Here is a 25389-nt window from a genome sequence, read left to right as displayed (position 1 = left end):
AAATGAAGACTGAAATGAAATGCCATTACACTATTCAGTTCCCTGTATTTTCTAGCAATCATATAATCAAGATACCCTTTGATCTCGTGGCAGGGGTGGGGATGTGTTTGAGAATGAATTGTTTGTCATCCCAGGGCAACTTCAGCATCTTCTCCACTCATAGACCAAGGGAGCCAGGAGCCTTTGGGTTTAAATCCCACACACTCGGGTTTGGCTAGCACACATGTTGGGGTCTTCAAAGTGGCTAAGCAGATCGTTCCCACTTGCCTCCCGCAAAGCACCAATTGCAAAGTTATAGAAGCACAGATGCTTTTTGAAATCCTAAGCAACTTTTCACCTTGGCTACTGAAACGGAAGGCTATAAATCAGAAGCTGAGTAGATTTTTACTGTTATCTGATTTTAAGGAGTGTCACAGCACCAAGCCAGTAATAATCCAGGGCCTGACTCCCCAGTGAAGGACACAGTCTGGCAGGGATCTTTGTCGTAGCTGCTTCCTACATATTCTTTCTGATAGACTGCCTGATTTATTTCTGCAAATACACTTCACTGTGGTTCATCTTAGACTTCCAAGCCCTGGTAAGCCTTTCCTGCTTTTTCTAAACATTGTTCCACTTTCTGTAAGTCAGAAAGCCTGCTTGGAAAGCTCTTCACCGTTTTTGTTTGTTGATGTTGGTTTTGTGTGGCTTTCATTATTGTTGCTTTGTTGTTTTATATACCACAGATATATACATATATATAGATACTATACACCTATCTCATATCCATCCTCTTACCATTCCCATCCCAGCCCATGCCATAGACAGACAGACAAACAGTCAGAGGGATGCCTGTCTACCTCAGTACATCCAAGCCTTACGGGATATGCTTTCCAGATTTTCACATTAATTTCTATTCACTCATCGGGTGTCACCCCATCAGGTGACCTCCCGTTCTGGATAGGTACTGCTCACAAAGGTTCCCCATCCCAGTGCGTACGTAAAGGAGTTGGGCCAGGATTATCTGCTTACTCATCATCTCCCTTGCTAGATTATGCTCTCTCTGAGGGCAGGAGATGTATTTTTTACCTCTGTAACCCCCATGCCTGATACTCAGAAAACACATGATATATGTTTGCTGAATAAATAGTGTAAAATCTACCTATTCTGTCAAAACCCAAAGAAAAGGCTATTGAAAGTATGTTTTGGCTGACAAGTCTTTCTATAAAAACAAATTTGAATACTGTATGCATTTTATGCTCAAAAACTCAACTAAATAGTGTTTGTTTTGGAATTTAGTAATTTATTCTGAACAAAAGCCCAGTAACTGGTAACTAAACTAAAATTTTATAAAGGCACTTAGCCAAGGATATAAAAAGTCAAAATATTAAAAACACATACACACACATAAATGTGTCCTATCCACTTAAAATCAATTTTTTAAAATTTAACATAGTGTATTATATTAAACAGTATATTTTAAGTCCTAGAAATGTTAAGGAAGAAACACTAAAAATCTTGTTTCATCCAATTTTGAATATTTAATCAGTTCTGATGCTGTTATATACTGAATTATAAGGCAAGCTCTATTTTAGGGTCTAATCTATGTTTACTCTAGTAGGGACTAAAATTTATTTACTTTTATATGCCTAACAAAAGAATCTTCCAACTAACAGCACAGAAAATTTACTAGATAATAGAATAAAACACAAAAAGAGAAATGTTTTAAGAAGGAAGAACAGATACATTTATGTCTTTTGGAAGGATAATTATATGATCACTTAAGACCTATTCCATGATCAGATCAGAGAAATCAGTAAATAAAAATGACTCAGTCTGAAACAAACCTACAAAATTTAAAACTCATTAAATTCAGAAATGCAATTTACCCAAAGGATCACTAATGACTGATCCTAAGAAGGACAAGCATTAGAAATGTAAAAAGCATCTTAATTAATGAAGCTGCTACTAGTTCTTCCCTCACACAGTTCTACACATTCCGCCAAAGAAGTTGCAAGATTAATCTCTGCTAAGTATGTGGCAAAAAGAAAAACAAAAACAATCAAACATAATTTTTCTCTAAACTTACTTTTCATAATAAGTTCACATTAAATGTAACCATTTGAAAACAGAACAGATTTATTTACAAATATTTCCATTTTAGAGGCTCCAAAAATATATCTGCAATCTCTAGCCCAAAAAGATTTGGTAATTGTAGAATAAATTGATTTATTGGTGTCCAATTCCTACTCTGGCCACTTGTTAGTTTCTTAAAGCATATTAAACCATTTAAATCTCAAGTTCTAGAACAGGTAAGGCACAATTTATGGTACAGTACTTTTACATTCTATTGGTCGCAGCATTTGGCCAAAATACAAGTGTGACATCAGTAAACTGGCATAACAGTTAGTTAAGCCCATATCTTGACCTGAAAACTAGTTAAACATTCTTTGTAAACATTTTGGTTATATCAATCCAGAAAAATGATTTCACACTTACTTTCCCAAGCAGGAGCCTTCATATACTCTTGAACTAGGTTCTTTACATAAGCATTTAAAGATGATGTCTCGTGAAGTCCAAAGGAGGTACAGGTTGAGGACTGCCCAAAACAACTTTCATTAACACGTAACCAATCACAGAGCTAGAAAAGAAAACAGTTATTACTTTATTTTAAAAATCTAACTGAACAAAGGGTTTTTAATTTCCCGAAGCCAATTTTCTGTCTTGCACAATAAACTGAATTTAGATGATTGAACACAACAAAGTTATAAAACATTTATTGTCGTGACTGTATTCCACAGATAGTACAGACGGAAAAAAGTGTGTGTGTGTGTGTGTGTGTGTGTGTTTTCTAATCTCAGATTTTATAAACTTAATTAACAGGCAAGAATTTTTAAAGTACAAATATAAAATGCACATTTTGATAAGGTATTCTAAAGAACATCTCTGTGAAAAATAACACATTATGCAAAAAATAACATATTATGCAAATGAAATCACAACCTTAAATTAAAATTCATTCCAGCTTCATATACTAAAACAAGAATATGGTTATTTTTCAGAAAATGTAGAATTTGAAATATAAGGTATAATTAAAGTTCCTACCCTCCTCACAAATTTATTTTCAATTATATGTGCATTTTAAAACATATTAAGAAATTCTGTCCCAGCCATTCTCCATTGCATCTTTTAGAAGATTTGCAAAACTAAAAGTCACAGGACTTCACAGAATTAATCTTTGATCACATGTAATTGTGAATTTTGTTTTGAAATCTAATTCTGTTCTCAATTTTCTTTTTATAATATATGTCTTAATGTGCAAATTCAATACATGAATTTAAATATGAAATAATTATGTCTTTCTAAAAGATAAGAACTTTTTTTAAAAGTATTTTTGCATCCATTAAGGTTATCCAAACTTACATATAAGGAGGTAAAATAATAATAAAATTAATGAACAAAATAATAATACATCACATGACCAAAGACAAATTGATGAAAGAATGAATGAATGAGTCAAGACTAGAACTGACATCCCATAGAAACCAATGAATGAACAGTTCAACAGCACTGCAGGAAGTTGTTCTGTATAGGTTTTTATCAAGTTGATAATCTTTTTTTTTCAAGTCAATACTTAAAATATAATCCATCTAACAGTGACATCAGCTAGTATTTATCTTTCCATAGTATATACTTTTTCTTTATATGCCTCTCAAACTGGCCAGACTACGTTTCTCAATTATTGTGATAAAATATGTGAGGTTTTCCAAATCTTGTATTCCCATAAGCATAATCCTATTATAACAAAATTACTAAGTAAGCTCAAATTCATATCTGATCCTTTCCTCTGTCAAATCTGTCACAAAATGCAAAATATTTCCCTTCAAAGGGTCTTCATGTCAGACTTATGGTTTAAATGGCATCTAACCAGCAGTCTGTGGCACACAGGTTCCCTTGATTTCCCCTTAAAATAAAAGTCTATTTGGACACTGCCAAGAGAACGAGAAGGCGAGCCAAAAAATGAGAGAAAATATTTACAAAAGACACATCTGATAAATGACTGGTATCCAAAATATACTTAGTAAGATATTAAAACTTAATAAGAAAATGAACAACTCAATTAAAAAATGGGCAAAAGATCTGAACAAACACTTCACCACAGAAGGTACAGATGGCAAGTAGCACATGAAAAGATGCTCAACATCACATGTCATCAGATAACTGCTAATTAAAACAATAATGAGACATCACTACACACCTAATGGAATGGCTAATACCCGGAACACTGACAACACCAAACGCTGACGAGGACGTGGAGCAACAGGAACTCTCCCTCACTGCTGGTGGGAATGCAAAATGGAGCAGCCACTTTGGAAGACAGTTTGGCAGTTTCTTCAAAAACTAAACAAACTCTTACCAAACAATCCAGCAACTGTGTTCCTTGTTATTTACTTCAATGAGTTGAAAAGTTATGTCCACCTAAAATCCTTTACATGAATGTTCATGGCAGCTTTATTCATTATTGCCAGAACTGAGGAGCAACCAAGACATCCTTCACTAGGTGATGCATAAACAAACTGTGGTCCATCCAAACAATGGAACAGTATTCAGTGATTAAACAAAATGAGCTATCCAGCCACGAAAAGACATGGAAGAACCTTAAATGTAAATTACTTACAGAAAGAAGTTAATCTGAAAAGGCTTCATAATGTAGGATTCCAACTATGTGACATTCTGAAAAAGGCAAACTACAGAGGCAGCGAAAATATCAGCAGCTGTTAGGCGGTTGGGGGACAAGAGAAGAGAGGGGCGAATAGGTGGAGCACCGGAGTTTTAGGGCAGTGAAATTACTCTGTATGCAACAGTAATGGTGGATACATGTTCTTACGTTTGTCAAGCCCATAGAGCGCAGGACACAAGGAGTACACCCTAATGTATCTACTGACATTAGGCAGCGATAATGTTTCAGTTGTAACCAGTGTACTGTGCTAATGCAGGATGTTAGTAAGGGAGGAATTGTGAGGGGTCAGGGGAGAGCTGAGGGGGTTTATGGGAATTCTCTGGACTTCGGTCAAGTTTTCTGTAAACCTAAAACTGCTCTAAAAAACAAAGTATATTGGTACAACTATTTGTTTCAAATAAAAACATTTTTATTTGAAACAAAAAAAAAGTATACTAATTTAAAAAAATCATTTAGGTTGAGCTATATGAAATTACCATTTCTATAAGTTAAAAATGACTGTCAATGATTTTATGAGTCTACATAATACAACAGATTTATACTATAGAGCAAAAGTTATAGAATCTAGCCAAATCTACACTAAGATACATACATAAGTGCTTTTATTATTAAATAAACAAAAAGAATTAAAATTTGGGTTCAAGTATAAACCACAAACTACAAGTTTCCTGAGGAAGTGGCCACATTTATTTGCTAACTATTGTAGTCCCAACATTAGCACGATTTCAGTAAACAAATTCAAGACATTGAGAAATAAGCAAAACACACTAAAAGAAAGTAAAAGAATAAAACAATGGAGATAGATACTAATGAATTGAGAACTGAAAAATTAAGTAGAACAAATAAAGAAATCTAAGGGCTGGCTCCTTAAAAACAAACAATAAAGCAAATGTCAGGCTCATCAAACCAAGGGGAACAGACAATAGTAGGCGTAGATATTTATAATTAATATGGGCTAAGCACTGTCTGAAACATTTTTACATGCATTTTCTCATTTAAACCTGACAGCTCATACCATATACCAAAAAAATTCCAGAGGGATTAACCACAACTTACAAACTACACATATCAACGCAATGAACAGACCTTATTTGGACATTTGAACAAAGTTGAACATTTGAACCAAAAAAGTGCCAAGAAAAACACATTTATTGAACATCTGGAGAAATGTAAACACTGGATATTTAAAATCAAGAAATTATTGTTAACATTTTTAGGTGTGAAAGGGCCTATTGTGGGTCCTTTTAAAGTCCTATCTTTTATCAGTACATACTGAAATAATTATATATGAAATGTACATATTATATATTGAAATACAAGTCCAACCAAAGAAACTGATTAAATGAATTCTGAAACATTTAATCAATTTTAAAATATCACATATTGGACAATTATTTAGCAACATGTTAAAATGCTCAAATATTTGTGAAGATGAAAAACAACATTCAAAACAATTTTTATTTTGATTAGAAATATCATACAAACATATTTTAAATATACATATAGATTAAGAGTGAGAATATATATACTCAAAAAATTAAGAAGTAAACCAAAAAATATGGATTTAGTTTGGTGGTGGGCATTACAGGTGATTTTTTATTTTCTTTATATGGCTCTGTATTTTTCAGATTCCACAGAATTAGATGCATTATGATCAAGAATATATGATAAAATTCTAATTTTTAAAGGCCCCAATTTGCCCCTTCTTCATTCCATCTGCTATTACTCTATTCTACGACCTCATTATTTTAAACCTGAATTATTTTAACACAGTCCAAGCTGACTTCTCATTTCTCTCTATGTACAAAGAGCCAGAATTGCCTTCTAGAAGAAATAATCACCTCCCTAGTCTCAGTGATCTCTTAGGCACTGGAGAAATAAAACGTTTTCTTTAAAAAATGGTTCCTGTCCTCAAAAAACATATAACCTACAGGTTAGACTACAACCAAGAGTATACTGGATAAGAGCTAAAATCAGTAGTACGGATTGAGTCCCACAGTTTAAAACAAAACAAAAGGAGGCACCATCAGACCATAATGGACTGTAAGGCCTTGACACATGGAGAGTGGGGGGAGGGGCAGAAGCAGCAGGTCAGAGACCGCGATCAACAAGAGAGAAGTCACCATGGTGGAGGCAGCATGGTGGAGGGTGTCCACTAGAGCAAGGGCTGGAGAAAAGGAAAGACACTTAGATTTCATGAGGAGTTCAATGCAGAAAGTCAGGAAGATTTATGAATTACCGAAATGGCAGGCTTGGGCAACAGGGTAGATGAAAGTGCCATTAACTGACAGGAAAAAAAGAGGAGGTTTGTTACTTCCTGATACGCGTCCACCATCTTCATCATCCCTACTACATGTCATCCAGAATGGCATGTGCCCCGTCGCACGACCGCTTCTTCTAAACAGGTGTGTCTGTATTCCCAGCACTTTCCTGCCCCCCACCCTTCCAGGAGGACCTTTGCAGCACTATTAGTTCCGCGCAAAGCAAATATGCAATTTTTTTCAATTTCTGCTGACAGATAACAAAGCAATCATTTTACATAAATGGATAGTAATGACTTCAATTAGGAAACAACTTCCCATAAACTTTTCAAAAACCTTATCATTAAATGATTTTCAGTCTCACCTCTGTCCACAATGAGGTTCCTCGTCCTAAGGACTCTTCTTGTCTGAGTGACATGAGAAAAGCTGAGACATCAGAAAGTGACACTTTCTCCTGGGGGGTGGAGAGGAAGGGGGCAGTTTTTAAAATTTACTCATTTAAAAAATTTTAATTTAATAAAAGCACTGTAAAAGCAATCTAGTGTACTATTTAAAACAGAATATTATTTAAAAGGAAGCTATTTGTAAAAAAGAAAATATTCAACTTTTAAAATGAAGTACTGATTACAACCAACATTATAAAATGAAAGATTACTTTGTAAATCTGTTTCCCTTAAAATCAAGGTTACTATCAGAAACAAGATGATCAGTCTAAAAGCAAAAACAAAAACAGTCTATAAGAAATTACTTATCACATAAATCAAAAGTCCTTACTTTTCAAAATCACAAAAATGACTCCCTGCCTTAAGGTAGTAAGTCTTGAATTGAGATATCTTACTCTAGGCTAGGGGTCAGCAAAACCACTCACGGCCTGTTTTGTAAATAAAGTTTTATTGGAATGCAGCCACACTCACTCATTTATCAACTGTCCAGGGCTGCTTTTCAGTGGTGGCGACAGAGATCATCTGACTCCCAGAGCCTGAAATATATGTAATTCTGGCCCCTCACGGCTACAGAGTTATTGGGGCTCTGTGAAAAACACAGTAAGACATTAGATATCCCTTGAATGTCAATCTACTGGAAGATGTGTGGAAAAATATAGAGGAAACCAGAAGACAGCTTCAAGCTCCTCTCCCAGGGGAGTCACCAAGGGACGCCCAATTCCCCAGCAACCTGTAAAACGTCTCCCAGGGAGGTTCATTAGAGACTCAGTGCCCAGGTTGTCACAGGAGCTGGTCACAGACACCTCTGCATAGCAACCAAAATTCCAGACTCCCAGAAGGAAAGTAGGTGTTCAGCATAAACGACACTGTTTGTATAAACGCTTCAGGCACAGCGAGCCACTCCCATCAGTGTGACACTGGGAACCCTCCCGAAATCCACATTCCCGGATTTCAGCCAAGGGCCAGCCTTCTAACAGGGCTTTCTAATGACTGACTCACAGGCCTGCTATGTTAACTCTTCTTTGCACACACACTCACTAAGAAAGTGTGTAAATTGAAGTATCACCAATAAAGAAGATAAACTTACCACATCTACCAAATTCAGAGCTGTTTGAAGAAGATAGCATTGAGCTGCTCCCCTCAACAGAATCTGATGGGTGATCATGGTACACTGAAGAACATCCCTGGTAGCGGAGGACAAAATGCATTTCCACGTTCCCCAAAGACAATTCTGACCATTCGCAATTACTGACAAATTGATTTACAGTACCTACAATTTCTAATGCAGAAAGTCATTGCCAGTAGAATTTCAAAGGTACATAGAGCTCAATTTTAATATGAAACAAAGCCCTTATAAAAATAACGAGACTATAAATGAAGATAATTTAAACTAAGAAGTTTACATTTTTAAAAATAATTTGTAATCAATATTACGGTTTGCTATTTTATCTCTAGTTTCCTACATATCAATATAATAAAAAAAAAAACTTAGTGGCCTTATTTTAAAATGGTCAAAGCCCAATAACATGTATTACGGCATATACTTAAGTTAATAATTCAATAACAAAATAAGTTCAACTATATGCACAGTAGATTGTTTTATTTACTTTTTTCTTATAAAAATAAGAGCTCAAAAATCTCAGTGCCAATATTAACTAAAACCACGCACTGCAGATGAAAGCAGAGGGTCAAACAAAACTGACTGATGGAAAGTTATGGCAAATACCCATATGTGAACATGCACAGTAAATTACCTGAGGGCAAGAAGCCCTTCTAGACCCAGGGCTTTACATCTTGGGACACTGGCCAAAGCCTTCGATAGAAACAAAATGGGAACAGCACACCAATGTCTACTTGTCATCTTCTGAATAAACTGTAACAGGAAACTGCCTGAAAGAAAAAGTTTCAATACATCATTGAAACAACAGCACATGAAAAGACACTCAACATCATCAGACATTCGGTAGCAAATGCAAATCACAAACCATAATGAGCTGAACTTCACACACACAAGGATGGCTAGCATCGAAAGGACAGACAGTAACAAGTGTTGGTGAGGAGGTGAGAGGCCGGAACCCTCACACCCTGCTGGTGGGAATGAAGTATGGTGCAGCCAGTGTGCAAATCAGCCTGGTACCTCCGCTACTAGCTAACCATACAGTTACCATGTGACCCAACAAGAGAATCGAAAGCTTATGTTCATACAAAAATGTGTATGTGAATATTCACAGCAGCGTTATTCATAATAATTAAAAGTGGAAACAACCCAAATGTCTATCAACTGATGAACAGATAAGTAAAATGTGCAATGTCTATACAGTGGGATATTGCACAAAAAGGAATGAAATACCGATACATGCTACAACATAGATGAATCTTAAAAATATTGTGCTCAGTGAAAAAAGCCAGACATAGAACAAAAGGCCACATATTATATGATTCCATTTATATGAAATGTTTAGAATAGGCAAATCTATCAACAGAAAGTAAATTAGAGTCTGACAGGAGCTGGGGGACGGGAGAAGGAGAAGTGATCGCTAACGAGCATGGAATTTCCTCTGGGGATGCTGAAAATGTTCTGGAATTAGTGGTGACGGTCGCACAACTCTGTGAATATACTGAAAACCACTGAATTGAACATTTCAAAAGGGTGAATTTTATGCTATGGGAATTATATCTCCATCAAGCTATTGAAAAAAACCAATGTTATTTTGATTTCATTCCGATTTAGGAAGTGTGTATTCTTCTGTTGTAGATTCTGATAACCCTGCAGCTATATTAGTTTTAAAAAAGTAAAAGATAAATCCTTTACTGTTAAAAGCCATTCTTCTGTTGGAGATATTAAAGAAAAATAGGGTAAGAAACAGTAATGGTAACTGGCCTTTGGTATTTCAAACAACATTAGATCTTTCTCCTGGGCTATTTCTTACCCCGGATCTAATTGCTATAATTTACTTTTCTATTTTGAGATAGAAGAGACGCCGTTCCATCCTGCCTTCTCTGCTCGTGTGCGATTTCTTACGAACCCTCAAGTCATGCTGTTAGGGAACTGTCTGACTGTCTCCTCAGATCAGCACTGCAGACTAACTTTTAAGAAGTCCTTGGGAGCTCCTGAAAGGGTATCACCTGTATTTTATATCTTCCAAAGTACCCAGCACAAAACTAGGTACACTTAAGATAGTCACCGGAAATTGTTGACTGAAAAACCTAAGTAAAAGCTGTGAGTGAACATTTACTTGCCCTCTCTTCTGTTGGACTAATTAAGCTCCCACTTCTTGGGGAACGCCTCACTCATGACACAAGGAAGAGGTAATAGCCAGGCTTCCATTTCAAATTCATTCAACACGTTTACAATTCATTCAACACGTTTGCAAGTGTCTACTGCTATGTACCTGGCACTAGGCCAGTCTCCAAGACGCAGTCTCTAGGGGGCGCTATCCACCACCATCTTGGTCGCACTGTGCTACTGATGTGGGACATGCCAATGTGGTCAGCAAATTCATCCCCATCCTGTAAACCACCAAATTCTAGCAAACTAAAGAATGGCTCTGACAATTATCTTCTCCATTAACTGGTGTTTTTTTTTTTTAAAGTAATCAAAACAATCAATTTTCTATAAATCTAAAGTTATGATATACAATCTTTTCCCATTCTTTCCTACTTTTGAATAGGTATTACCATTGGTCATTGTTTCACCCAATTTAAAAATTAAATACAAAAGAAAAAATATATACAGTATCCCCCCCTTATCCATGGGGGAGGTGTTCCAAGACCCCCAGTGGATGCCTGAAATTGCAGATAATACCAAACCCTGTACAGACTGCTTTTTCTTATATACATTCCTATAATAGTATATAAATTAAGCACAGTAAGATAGTAACAATAACTAATAATAAAACAATTATAACAATATAGGTATTGTAATGAAAGATGTGAGTGTGGTCTCACTCTCTCAAAACATCTTTTGAATTGTTTATTTCTGGAATTTTCCATTTAATATGTTCAGACCACAGTTGACTGCAGGTAACTGAAACCACGGAAAGCAAAGCCGTGGATAAAGGGGGACCACTGTATTTCATACCCAGGATCACTTTCTAAGTCACAAAACCAGGTGTGTAAAAGGACTAAAAAAGCAGAGTAAGTCCTGATGCTGCCCAGTAAACAGAATAACTCATTTTCTGCTCTCCTTACCAAAATACCTCATCGGAAGGAAAAATAAAAGCCCAATCTGAAGAAGTGAGATATTTTTAGGACACAAGCTCTTATAAAAAGCAAGTGTATTTTTCTTCCTTGTCTTCCTAAGTCAATATCTATAAAGGGACAACTTTGTCACAATGGATATTCTGCTTACGAATTTTTCCTAAACCAGGTTCTTTCTTTTTTTAAACTATTTTACCAATTTTTTGAAATTGAATAGAAACAATTAAAAAAGTCAGCAACTGCAGCACACATTCTAAAATTACTTCCATCTACTCATGTCAATACTGGTAGTAAGTTACATACAAAAGCAAAAGTGTGTGCTCAGTTACAGTGGACACTTGTATAATTCTGACAATCTGTATATCCTGGAAAAAGGAAACTCTTTGGATAATACTGAATGTAACAGCCATAGGATGGGGCTCATAACCCATATATTAAGAATAAGTTTTTAAAGTTAATACATTTTTTTAAAAAACTCTTTACTGCACATACTTTTTATTTCTTCTGGAAGAAGGGAAATATAAGTAACTAAAAACTTCTGTAATTTCAATCCCAGTGGAGAACCACTTCCTATCAGTTGGCCTGGGGACCTATAGACAAAGAGGGAAAAGAACAATATTTAAAATCTATTTACACATAAGTATACTACAACTAAATGGATGATGGCCCAAAAGTATTTTAACAATGAAACGAGACCGTTTTCTTTTTCTGAACCTGCTTTTTGTTTTTCAGTAAAATTTTGAGGATCTTTCTAATTACAAAAACATCCTCTAGGAAAATGGACATGAGTTAGGAATGTGCTGTATACTACCGTGTTTCCCCTAAAATAAGACCTAGCTGGACCATCAGCTCTAACGCATCTTTTGGAGCAAAAATTAATAAGACCCAGTCTTTATTATGTTACATTATATTACATATTATATATTGTATTATACCCGGTCTTATATTAAAATAAGACCACATCTTATATTAATTTTTGCTCCAAAAGACGCATTAGAGCTGATGGTCTGGTTAGGTCTTATTTTAGGGAAAACACGGTAAGTGGGCATGGATTTCCTTTTTATGACACTTTCCCTGACAGAATAAATGAATGTTGCTAAATAGTATCATTTTTTAGAGTCTAAAGAGATCATTTTTAATTATATTTTATCATTTCCAATAATTTTAAATCTTTAGGTAAGAAATAAGTAACAGTCATGAAAAGAGATATTAGTAATAAATTACTCTTGCAAGAGCATTTAACTGTTAACATCTACGAAAGTCACTTTTTTCTCCTATATGCTTCTGCTAGAAACATATTATCTGTCAATTGAACACATTGAAGTGTTAGAAAACTGAAGGCATTTCGTTAATAAATGTTTGTCAACTCTTTTAGAAAGCACCAAGTTGGTTTTACTGCTCTCCAGCTGTCTAATTGCTTCAAAAAACTATTCAACAGTAATGAGTTATTTGAAAACTAAAAATAACTAGCAAGTCAAGCATTTGCTATGCTCTTTCAATATTTACCAAATAGGACTAAATATTAACATGACAGCACAGACTAACAAACATTTTAAAGAAACTGACGGTGGGAGGGTTTTTCAATTTAGAGGTACACAAAATAGAAGACTTGCAAGTATAAATTTAGTAAATAAAAATTAGAATGACAACATAATTTCAAAAGCAAGGAAAATTTTTGAAGATATAATTCAGAGTATAGATAATGCTCAAAAAATGAGGATAAGGCACAATACTGACAAACTCTTCTCACTGTCGACCTTTGCCAAGGGTAAAGGTGGCAAACAGTAATGTTATGGATGATGCTGCCACCATCAGATATGGAAGGGGAACGTTAAAATGAACCCCATCGACTGGAATTGGATGTACTGGTGTGAACTCGTAATTTTTAATATGGTGGATGGACGGACAATGAAATAGATATAGATAGGTAAGTCTGCTCAGTCCAGGTGATAAGAAATAGATGTGTGTATGTACATACACACACAGGGATAGATACAACAATTAAGCAAATGTGGTAAAACATTAACATTTGGGGAATGTGGATGAAAGGTAAACACAAATTCTTTGTATTGTTCTCACAACTTTTCTATAAATCAAAATAAAAGAAAAAAGAAAACAAAGTTTAAACTGTTGGTTAGCCCAAGTCACTACTGTTTCCAAGAGAACAGAGAAAAAGAGTAAGGGGAAGAAAGGAAGCCATGTATGTAAGAGACACATTCTAAAATGCAAGAATGGAAGGGCTCAAGGTGGGAAAGAAAACAAGAAAACAGGAACTTGATACAACTAATAGAAGAAAGAATAACAAACATAGAAGGGACAACATAGGAATAAGCTGAATGTCTATTAGGCAATATATATTATGTACCAAATGCATTAAGTCTGTCTTGTTTATTTTCATTTTTTTATAAACATGTTAAATTTATGTATCAAATACATATCATTGCATTACTGCTAACTAACATCACATTTGTTTACCTGCTATATAGAGAGCTCTCTGAAAGTGCATCCATTAATGGTCCAATAATAAACTAAAAAAAAAAAAAGTATTTGCTGTTAAGTTGCAACTGGAACTTTGAAAACTCAGCTTTGCCCTTAATTACACATCCTACACAGGCTGCAGGAGAGCTGTTATAGGCACTGCTGATCTCTTATGCTGTAGGGTAATTTATGAGTCTTAGAGGGCACTTTAATTCCACCAGAACCACAAAATAAAGTACACAATTTTCCCACCTGATAAAAACTTATAAAATAGAGTCCATGTTGGGTCAAGAAGGAAGAAAGGAACCCAAAGACAGGAACACATGGTGGAAATAAAGGTAGTAACAAAGAAAAAACATAAAGATACTCAAGAGAAAAATTTAAGCCTGTTTGTCTAGAAGGTAAAGGGGGAAAAATTATATCTTCAAAAATATTACTAGACATTGGCCAAAAAAGCAAGCTTAGAGAAAGTGCAGGAAGGCTAAGAAATGTAGAAAATTGATGCAGATCAAAACACTATAGTACGTAGTCAAACAATTGGGAAAATTTACTCCGGTTATCTCTAAATGAGAGGTAAATTAGTAATTAACCCAAAGCGATCATGAGACTCATATGACACTATAATATAAAACTTAAAACTACAGCTGTAATTCTGAGTCTCTGCTTTGTGTGATTTCTGACAAATGGAAGTATAGATGCTAATCAAATATATATTTTATATATGTAATAATACTATAGCTCAAATGGCAATCTCCACTTCAGACAGTAATGTTAATTCATTGACCAGAGCTATGGAAACAGATGGCTAACAAGCTTCTACACCAGTTTTCATACTCTTGGCTTATGTTGTTTAGAACACGGATACCAAAGAACCACTTTCCACAGTGGAAACAATGTGGGCAGTTTGTGGACACAGCACATTACAGTGTCCAAATGTGAGAGCTAAGCTTAGAGAACTAGATTTGTTGTATACAAATCTATACAGTGTTACTTGCTATTATAGAGGCATAGTATATTTTTTTGAAGATCACACATGATGCAACAAATGCCCTTACCTCTCATCTTTGGACAAAGGGAGCAAGGGAAAGAAAGGCTGTCCTTACCTCAGAAAATTCCGGTGAAAATGGAAGAACCTTTGTCTCATAGAGCTCTAAAAAATGAATAACACCTTCTTTGGTCAGGATTTTATTTTCACTTTCAAACATTCTTTTATAAATACACATGTGCCAGGATGGGTGAAAGATCCAACATGCTGCGGAAAAAACACCGAGGGTTGACATTTGATCCTCACATGTGACTTCATGTAGATTATATTCATAAATAAATACATATGTACACGAGCACATTCACTTCATTAGAACACTACAAAAGGGAGTTTGCATTTAATCACACCCACGGGTGTTTAATTACTGAAAACCCAAAATAACATAAGTGTTCAGTATTCCATATTCAGACAGTTTCATTTAGAAAGACTATAAGCAAATGTTACAGCTGCTGCGGTGTACAGAAATTAAATATTACCCCTACATGCAGGCTGGAACTTTAGATTTGTGGTGATTCCAACCAATTCTTCTCTCACGCAGTTGTCATACAGAAATCTGACACTGTCACTCCTCTGCTTAAAACCCTCTAAGGGCTTCTCATAGCTCTTAGAATAAAATCTGCACAAGGGTAAACTGAGCCTGACACCTGCACCAACCTCACCACCATCCCACACCTACCCCACTGTCCTCCTGGTCCCGCCCCGCCCCCATGAATTGTCTCCCCCTCAGGGCTTTTGCACACAGTGCTGGCCCCTCCACTCTGAGCTTCCATGTCACTCCTAAGGCAGGCCTTCCCTGCCTACCTGTCCAACACACCGCCCCACTCACTGCATACTCCATTTCAACCCCTTGTTTGTTGCCTGCATAGAACTTACAATCAAATTTTTTTTAGTTGAAAACAGACAAAAATCAAGTGAAATATAGTACATCTGTACCACTCTATCCCAGTTTTTACCATATACTAGACACTAAGTATCTATTAAGTAAATATCCAACTGAGTGAGGAAATAAATGGGATAAATACAGAGGGTGCCAAAAAAATGTACATACATGACTTGTATTCATCTTTTGTTAGCGGAATATATTGAGTATTACAATTTTAATACAGTTTTTTTCCTTTCTTAAAATGTGTATATATTTTTGGTACCCTCTGTATGTACCTTAGAGATATTTTTCAACTCTTTTGACATATCCTTTAATTCTATTAGAAAAAAATTCAGCATTTTTAACACATCACATTCTATAAATAAATCAGTCTATTTGTAATTTATACCAAGATGCTTGCTCAATTCTTTGGAAATGGTCATTTTTCAAAACCTGTCACTGTTATTTGATTTGGTTTGCCAAGAGCTGTGGGCAAAATGCAGCAATAAGAGAATCATTTTAACAGTAAATGCCTAAGTGAAGCCACAACAGGATTCAATTAAATTCTAGCCCCAGGTGGATGATGGATTCCCATGGTCTGTGAAAAATTCCAGTGTAGGAGAAAACAACCATCATAATCAGCTGAATAAAGCTCAATTCCTAAGGGGTCAAGCTATTAAAGTTGTAATTTTCTAGAATAGGCACGCAAACCCATCTACCTAGCTTAATTCCCATGTGTACACACGATAATGTAGCATTTTATCATTCATATGAATACAAAACACTGTTAGCCTGCGTTTAGCTGTTTCATTGATCTACACTTAATTTCATAAAATAATTTTAGGAAGCACCAGCTTCATTTTATTGCTCCTAAAAAGCTCGCATTGTACAGTACTGATTCAGGGGTTAAAAACCATATTTAAAATTATATCTTGGAATTTTCTCTTCTAAGACATCCAAGATACAGAACTGAAACCCAAAAAAAGTAACTCAAGCAATGGAACAGATTATTAAGAGAATAAGAATGGAAAGCAGTTAAAATATATAATATCAAGAGCTATTATTTAAAATGTAGAATATGCCATCATTAAAACATTACCAAAGAGTCTTAAGGGTGTAGAGGTGTGGGTGTGTGTGTGTGTGGTGAAATATTTACAGATGAAATGATACGCTGTCTGCTGCATAGAGAAGTGCTTCAAGACTCTGGCTAGCAGGGGCAGCAGGGGCTGCATGTGCAAGAAGACACAGGATGGCCCTGAGTGATCTGCCGAAACTGGCTGATGGGGTTCATCATACAAACTCTTCTGTTTGAAATTTTCCATGATCAAAAGTTTAGAAAACTAACCATACCTCTAAATTACAGAAAACTCTGCAGCCATTTAAAATTATATTCTCAAAGACTATTTAAGGATAGGTAAATGCATTCGGATATACTAAGTGAGAAGAAAACATTATGAACAATCTATGCAGAACAAAGATTCTTATTTTCTCCTTTACCCTTTTACAGTTTTCCCAAATTCTCTATAATGAACAAGTTAGTTATAAAATCAAGGGGCAAAAATTATACTATGAAAAATCAAAATCAAAGTAACCATTACCGTTTTCCTCTGACACTGCATATCCAAACAGACTGTTCAGCTTTGGTAAAACTGGCTTTATAACATGGATCTGAAAATAAAAGCAAAAAGTCCTATAAAATTAAAATTCACCTTTAAAAAACCTAAGGTTGAGTTTTCATCTATTTATATAAAAGTAGCCATTCCACTCCCCATCCCCATGTAAAAACTATGCAAAATGTGTCTGATTCTTCCAGTTTTTAAATCATAGAAATTCAGGTATGTAAGAGTGAGTGTGACAAAGCTAATGAATATAATCTGGAATACAGTTACAGTAATGTTACATTTATACAGTGAATATCATAAATTATGTCACATAATCCTCAATCGTCCTGGGAAACAGGGCTGGTAATACCAATATATTGCAGAGGAAAAATACTGAAATAAGTTCTCCAGTCACTCAAGTTGTTCGAAGCCACACATGTAGAAGTAGAGCCAGTTCAGAGTTCAATGTTCTTCGTAACTACAGTATGTTGCAGATACTAGAGCCTAATTTATATGTCCTTCAATATACAGGTAAATCAGAGTTTCTAAATAATTAGTGGGGGTCTTATGGATCTACTAAGGAAAACCATAAAAGTTTATTTGAATTTAGAAAAGCTTTTTATTCCACATCCTCGCATCTATACAGAGGGTGCCAAAAAAATGTATATACATTTTAAGAAAGGAAAAAACTATTAAAATTGTACTACTCAATATATACCGATAACAAAAGATGAATACAAGTCACGTTTGACTTCTGCAATTACAAGAGATGCTCAAAGTGGTTCCCATCAGCATCCAGACACTTCTGATTAAGGCAAACTACTGCTTGAGCAACACTGACCAAAGTGTCCACTTGTATACATTTTTTGGCCCCCCCCGTAGATATTTAGCACATATGAGTAATTCTTTACTTCAGTCTACAATGTTTGCTACACATTTGGACTGACACCTCACAGTGACTCCACAGCTGGCTGGCCCCCTAGTGGTCTGCAGCTTACAGACTGGGAACCCCTAGACCACAGTTCTCGAGTTGAGTCCCCAGAACAGCAGCAAAGGCATCTCCTGGGAACTTGTAAATATTCGAATTCTCAGGCGCTACCCCAGGCCCACTGAATCAGAAACTCTGGGGACCAGACCCAGCAATTGATACTTGAACTAGACATCTGGGGGATTCGAACGAGCATCCAAGTTTGAGAACCACTAATCTTAAGAGATTTCTCTCAACTTAAAAATTCCACGATTCTACAGAAACTGATTCAAACTCAACTGAAAATGATTTTTCAAGTTTCCATTTTCAGGACCAGGTTTGCACAGATATAAGACCTTAAAAAAAAGAAAAAGAAAACCTACAAAATTATAGGGCAGTTATTTACTTAATAACAATTTACCTCAGAAATGTTCGAAGTGAAGTTTTCCTAAGAGTGTATTTCTTTGGAGATTATTCATAATGTCAGAAAACTAAAACTTCAGACGTAAATGTCAAGGGAAGATCAAACAAGACTAAATTCTCTGAATGATAATTTAAGTCGACTGAAAGTATTCTTTCATTTACTGAGTTTACAATCAATTTTAAATTGCATTAATGCCAGAAAATAAAGTACACTTGTGTTCTTTTATTCTATATCCAAATGGTCTTTTTGCATTGCTTTAATAGAATGTTTGAAAAAAAATTAAAACTGGATCTATGTGGGATTTGTTAAAATATGACAACACTTACCTGATTTCCTTCTAGAGTTTCCATAATTAAAATATAGTTCTCCCAAAACTTTAGAAGCTCATCTTTTTTCTTCTCAGACCACCAAAACAGACTTGGGCCTGTTATGATTTTTAAAAGAAAGTTAGTTCCTCCTTTTGCAAATTTCGTAAGTTTCTTAATAAAAGTACTTCCTAAAGTTATGCCATGATTACCAAATGCTGTTTTCTCAAATTAGGAGGGCGCCCTGTATCAAAGCCTGGACAGGAGGCCGGGATGAATAAGCATCTCAAAAGATTTTTTTTTTTTAATTAGGATGCTGTTTTGGAGTCCTGAGTAAGACAGACAGCTTTGAATACATATACTCTACTTTCTTTAAGAACCTCGCTGTGTCAATAAAGGATTTTTCAAAGGCAAAACCCAAAAGAATGGAGAAAACAGGGGAGCAGACAACAGCAATGAAATTTAGAATCTGAAAAACAGGTAAAAACCAAGCAGACTCAAGAGAAGTGAGTATTAAGGTGGCACATGGAAAGCCGAGGGAAAAACTGACTTACAAAATCACCCCAAACCTAACTGGAGGTAAAAGCAAGGCTAAACTGAAGAGAATCTGCTCAGTGTGTTTAAGAAACAGTCAGATCCCAGACACCTGTCCTGTGTTCTTTTTCCTGAACAGGAAAAAGACTGGAATCTATTCTCTGGAGAAGGTAAAATAGTAACCACTGGATTGAGATGCACTGGACCCAGTTGACATCAGGGTTGAGTGCTGTATCACAAAGAGGATCAGGGGTACATGTGTGCACCCTGGGTGCTAAGACCCCCTTCTACCTGTCCCACCACCATCATGGCCCCTCAGGTCCCAGAATGCAGAAGAGCTCCATAGACTTTGGCCAGCCCAAGAGGAAAGACCTGAAAATACTTACATCAGAGATTACCAGTGCAATGGCTTGGCCTGGTCACCTGACAATGAGTTCACAGACAACAAGCACCTCTCTAGAGCTTTAAACCTGATTTTTGGTTCCTTATTCTGAAATATAAACAGGCATCTAAGGCTTACCAGGCCTCTGGGGAAACCTCTACATTAAAGATCAGTGCCAACACAAACAAACAAAAGGAAATTTAGAGAAAACAATTATGCAGAAAAAAAGAAAACCTAAAAAAATAAAATTTCACTAATATTAATAGCTTAAAGAGAGATAGAAGATACAGTGCAGTTACGATATAAGAACTGGATACTAGTAAAAAGGGGACATTGCAAGAACAAAAAAGATCGCATGAGAACAAAACTTCGATAGCAAAAACAAGATATTCAAAGAAAGGACCCGACATATAAAGTTGAAGAAATTACTCAGGAAGTAGAGCAAAAAGAAAAATCATAGGAGAGAAAAGATGCTCCAATGACCAGTCCAGGAGGTTCAATATCCAAACAGAGCTCGGAATGAAAAAGGGAAGAAATCAAGGTACTTCAAGAAAAGTTCCCAGAACTGAAGAACATGATTTTCCAACTAAGTAGATCCAGTAAATGCCTGGCACAAGAATGAAGAGAGACCTGTGAACTTTCAGGATGCTGGGGACCCAGACCCTCCAAACTGCCATGAATGAAGAAACAGATCACATATGAATAAACACAGTTCAGAAAAATAAACACAGTTCAGAATGTTTTCAGATTTCTCAACAGCAACATTGGAAGCTCTAACTTCTAAGACAAGATAAATACCTTTAAAATTTTGGATGGAAATGTTTTCCAAGCCAGAATTTTACCCTCAATCAAATGTGAGATCAAAATAAAGACATCTAGACTTGCTCTCAGCTTCCACTTAGGATGCAGAAAGCCGTAGAGAACATTACTGCCATACTAACAAAGAGAAAAAGCTAAAGAATCTACAAAATCCTAAACTTTTGATAGCTAAAGTCCCAATGCACACAGGTGACCTGAATTGCAATGGGTAGAAAGCTTCTCCAAGAACAGGCAGGACACACAAAGTGTTCTACCTCTGGCAGAGCACAGGAGGTGGCAGCCACCAAAACAGCAATTCAAAAATGAAATTTTGACAGGTTTCTAGAGGCCAGGTGTGGGCTAGTTTGACAGCTTAGAAACCCAGGGAACCCCCACGGGAGGCCACACCACTCACCAGCTCTTCTCCTCAGACTTTGCCAGGCACTTAGGCAGCCTGAGGGTAGGGCAGAAGGTGCAGGCATGTAGGGAAAATGCATACACGGAAAGTGAGGAAACCAAAGCAGCTATGAACTCAGGAAATAAGAGCTCCAACACAGGACTCAGGAAAAAGGAATAATCCCCAGGATGATAGTGAACACAGACCTAAGGATGTCAGCTGTGCACCAGGCTGAGCACGCAAGAGGACTCTAGGAGAGTTTTCAGGAAAATTTAAAATATAGCTGATGATCTGACTTTGTACAGGAAAGATCGAAACAGAGACAGACTAGCAAAGAATCTGGGGCTGAATCAGTGGAAAGTGATAAGGAGAGAGCCAAATTTTAAAATGACATCATTCTAGGAAAAAACTTGCAGGTAGGAAAGATAACCAGTTTACTGCATAGATCACCTGTGAACAGTATTTTCATAATCACAATTTTGTAAATGCTGACCTCACATTTAATGGAAATTAGAACAGTGGATTTTTACAATATAACTAGATTATTTCCAGACACAGGGGTGTCTGGACACAGACACAGACCAAAATAATCAGCTAAAAGAGGGGGTTGCTCTCTAAAATGGAGGAAATGGAAGTGGGTACAAGGCTGGAAAGACTATTGCTCGTCTTTAAAACACTGCAGAATGACTAAAATGTGTTTAACTTTGGTAATTTAAGAAATGTTTTCTAGTGAAAATTCTCATTGGATGGTCACCATTTGTGGACTATTAAAATCTTTACTATCTAATGTTTTAAAATTCTACGAATGAAAATCTAATCTGCTCACTTCAGCCAGAAAAAAATTCTTTACCAGTAATAAATGAACAAGCAGCTACAGCTAAAAAAGAACTTTTCTATTGAGACAATTTTGAATCAATCTACTTTGGACTCTGATAGCTCAAAAATGGATTTAAGATGACTGAAGTATATTTTCACACTGATTTCAGTGAACAAACCAATCAAGAATAAAACACCAAAGGAGGCCTTGCTACTTCATCTAGTCTTGTTCTGTAATCAAATAATAGGAAGGGCAGCTCAAAATGCAAATAAATAAATCCGACTCATTCTATTAAACCAATGGCAGAAACAATCTCAAAAGGTTGACTTAAGGATCATGTCTAACAAATACTTAGTAAATCCTGCTAAGAGAATTACCAAGGGAAATTTATTTTTTTAAGTGGTTTCTACGACAGAAGTCTAACAATCACAGTTCTCTGGGCGGTAGTGGTAAATAATTTTCCATGTGATGGCAGCTAACCCTTATATTAGAACGGACCTACCACGATAAAATGCACATTTGGTTTGTGAAATGCTGCGTGGGCCGTCATGTTCCTAAAGTATTCCACCCTGCTCTGGGTCAGGAAAGTTGGTAAGTGGATTCTGCCCTCAGCTGCAGTGATTTGTGTCACTTCAGAGAACACACTAGAGATGAGGGTCCCAAGTTTTTGACACTATGGGGACCACGGGGAACAACCAAATTCTGCCGGGATGGAGGAGACCACCCTGAGCGCTGGTTTGTAGATTCAGGCGGCCTCCCTTCCAAAAAGCCAAGCTGGGTTGGGCCGGGGACAGAGAGGCGGGTACCGTTTCCTTCCCAGGGGCCGCAGGTGCAGTCGGCACCCCGCTCCGCCGACACCTCCACAGCCCGCTGCAGCAGGTAGCGTGCGCGCTTGCGCGTCAGCGCGTCCTCGGTGTGTCCCAGCCCCGCCTGCACCGTCCGCCAGAACTGCGAGCAGCAGCGCGCATCCGGACCCGGCTCGTTGGCGAAGGGCTCCGGCAGCAGCCGCTCTGCCAAGGCGCTCAGCACTTGCAGCCTCAGGTCCACGTGGTCCGGCCCCGAGGGTGCCACCAGCCCGCCCCACACGGCCCGCAGCACCGCCGCGCCGCCCTGGCCCAGCACCGGCAGCAGCCGCCCGGCCGCCAGCGCCGCTGCCTCCCCGTCCCCTGCCAGCGCCAGGAGGAGCGCAGCCTGCGCCACGCGCTCCAGCAGCGGCCCGTCCTCACGGGATCGCAAGCAAGGCCCGACGGCCGCCAGCACCTCCACGGCTGCCTCGGCTCCCCCCTCGAGGCCCGGCGTGGGGCCCGTGGCCAGGAGGTCGCGCAGCGCCTCCTCTGCCAGCGCGGCCGCCAGGGGCGGCGGGCCCACCACCAGGCGCGCGCAGGAGCGCAGGGCCGCGCCCGCCGCCCTCAGCACGCGCCCGCGGGCCTGCGGGGCCGCAGTGTCCGGGGCTCCTGCTGGGCGCGCGCGTAGGCCACGCAGCAGCGGCACCAGGTAGCCGGCTGCCACCTCGCGCGCCGCCTCCGAGAGCGCGTCCCCGCCGCCCCGCACCCCTTCGTCCTCGAGCCGCTGCAGGAGGAAGCGCAGCGTCTCCACACGCTCTGCGGACGCCTCCCCGCGGCACAGAGTCCGGAGCAGGACCCGGGGGTCCCGGCTCTGCGCGAGCAGCGCTTCCGCAAGCACCCACTCCATTTGTTGCGCGCGGCGCTGAGACCCGGCGCCCAAGGAAGGCGCCAGCGTGCGCGTGCGCGCATGGCCCAAGCTAGTGCGTGCTCGTACACGGCCGACCCGGTCTCGCGCCCGGAGTGAAGGAGCTGCAGCCAGGCCCTGGTCCAGCTCTGTGCACTGTGGACACGTTGCACTAGCGCCGCCTGGAATTTGATCCCTCTCAACGCGTCCCTTACTATTGTTTAGTAAAACGTCAGTGTAGTATCGACACCAGGTCCATCGATTCCTAATTGGAGATTGTCCTGCCCGAGGGTTCTAAAGCAACCAATGTGCCTGGGAGCCACAGGTACACATAAAAGGTGTCAGTCACCTAGAAGCTTATTTTCGAAAAGATGCAGGCTGTCACCACCCACAAAAAGACTGACAAAAAGACTGACATGGCGGGGTCTGAAATGGGTTCTGGACATCTGTATCAAAATAAATAACGAAAGCACAAGAATGATTTAGAGGCCCTGAAAAATACTAAAGCTATGTGCAGGGACACGGCTGGAAACGGTGCCCACGCCAGCACATACAGTCAGTCCAACGCCCAAGCCAACTCTAGCATGCAGACCTTACCATACAATGCTTGTGCTCTCACTTCAATCTCAAAAATTGTCCATGTGTCAATATTTTCTGTACTTCTGACAGTATCTACTGCTAAATGCAGAAATAGAAAACTTCACGTTATCTTGGACAGGAGTGGTTTGGTTCCTGACTCAATCCCAGGCAAACTGAGTCAGTGACATGGGTTTTCTTTGCCTTCTAACCATAAAGTTCCCTTAGTCCAAGAAGAAGACACACTCCCACCTTCAAAGAGGTTGCCATGTCATCAACACAATGGATAAGGCATAATTTAAAGTTATTTAAAGTTATTTTTATATAATTTAAAGTTAGTTAGTTTTAAAGTTATTCAACATATATGCAAGGTATTTTCCCCCATATTTCAGAGTCATTCACTTTTCCATTGACAGAATGCATAAATGGTTCTATGGTAAGCCCCTTTAGAATGTGCCAGTAAATATCAATTGCCTTCAACATGTAACGTGTCGATAAATATCACTTTTCCTTCAACATATGTTCTTCATATACCTATCAACAGAAATGGGCAACAGTCTTGAGGAGACACTTCACAAATGAAGATATGCAAAGGTAGCATCTGAAAGGTGTTCAAGATTATCAACCATTAGAGAAATGCAAATTAAATCCTCAGTGACATATCACTTCACACCCATTAGAATGGCTAAAATTTAAAAGATCGAAAACACCACATGTCAAGGATGAAGGAAGAGGAGAGATTGGAACTCCCATACATTGCTGGTGGGCCTGTAATGGTCCAGTCACTTTGGAAAGCTGTTTCTAATAAAGTTGAAATATACCTACTTTATGATTTCACATTTCGACCCCTAGGTATTTGCCTAAAATAAATGAAAACATATGCCATCAAAAAC

At 37.9% G+C, this 25389-nt stretch overlaps 1 protein-coding gene across 5 annotated transcripts in view; it reads right to left on the bottom strand.

Annotated features, from left to right (window-relative positions):
• The window catches only part of TARBP1 (TAR (HIV-1) RNA binding protein 1), a 72322-nt gene extending 47406 nt beyond the window's left edge, over positions 1-24916 (bottom strand). For 2 of the 5 annotated variants that reach the window (XR_004422247.1, XR_004422248.1), the window contains exons 1-10: positions 23038-24916; positions 19325-19422; positions 17605-17674; positions 15203-15351; positions 14097-14149; positions 12114-12211; positions 9176-9311; positions 8509-8605; positions 7343-7432; positions 2476-2617 (exon numbers count right to left, since the gene is read on the bottom strand). Coding sequence is in view for 3 of the 5 variants with exons in the window: in XM_033099561.1 (XP_032955452.1) it covers positions 2476-2617; positions 7343-7432; positions 8509-8605; positions 9176-9311; positions 12114-12211; positions 14097-14149; positions 15203-15351; positions 17605-17674; positions 19325-19422; positions 23038-23923 (1819 nt within the window). In the remaining 2 variants the exon portion in view is untranslated. The remainder of the gene's footprint in view (positions 1-2475; positions 2618-7342; positions 7433-8508; positions 8606-9175; positions 9312-12113; positions 12212-14096; positions 14150-15202; positions 15352-17604; positions 17675-19324; positions 19423-23037) is intronic. The other 3 variants (XM_033099559.1, XM_033099560.1, XM_033099561.1) reach the window with 2 other exon arrangements.
• Positions 24917-25389: the final 473 nt, after the last annotated feature.

The sequence above is a fragment of the Rhinolophus ferrumequinum genome, chromosome 27 (genome assembly GCF_004115265.2).
Source record: "Rhinolophus ferrumequinum isolate MPI-CBG mRhiFer1 chromosome 27, mRhiFer1_v1.p, whole genome shotgun sequence".
NCBI lineage: Eukaryota > Metazoa > Chordata > Mammalia > Chiroptera > Rhinolophidae > Rhinolophus > Rhinolophus ferrumequinum.
The sequence above is the reverse complement of the archived record's forward strand: the minus strand, read 5'-3'. Positions and strand labels throughout refer to the sequence as shown.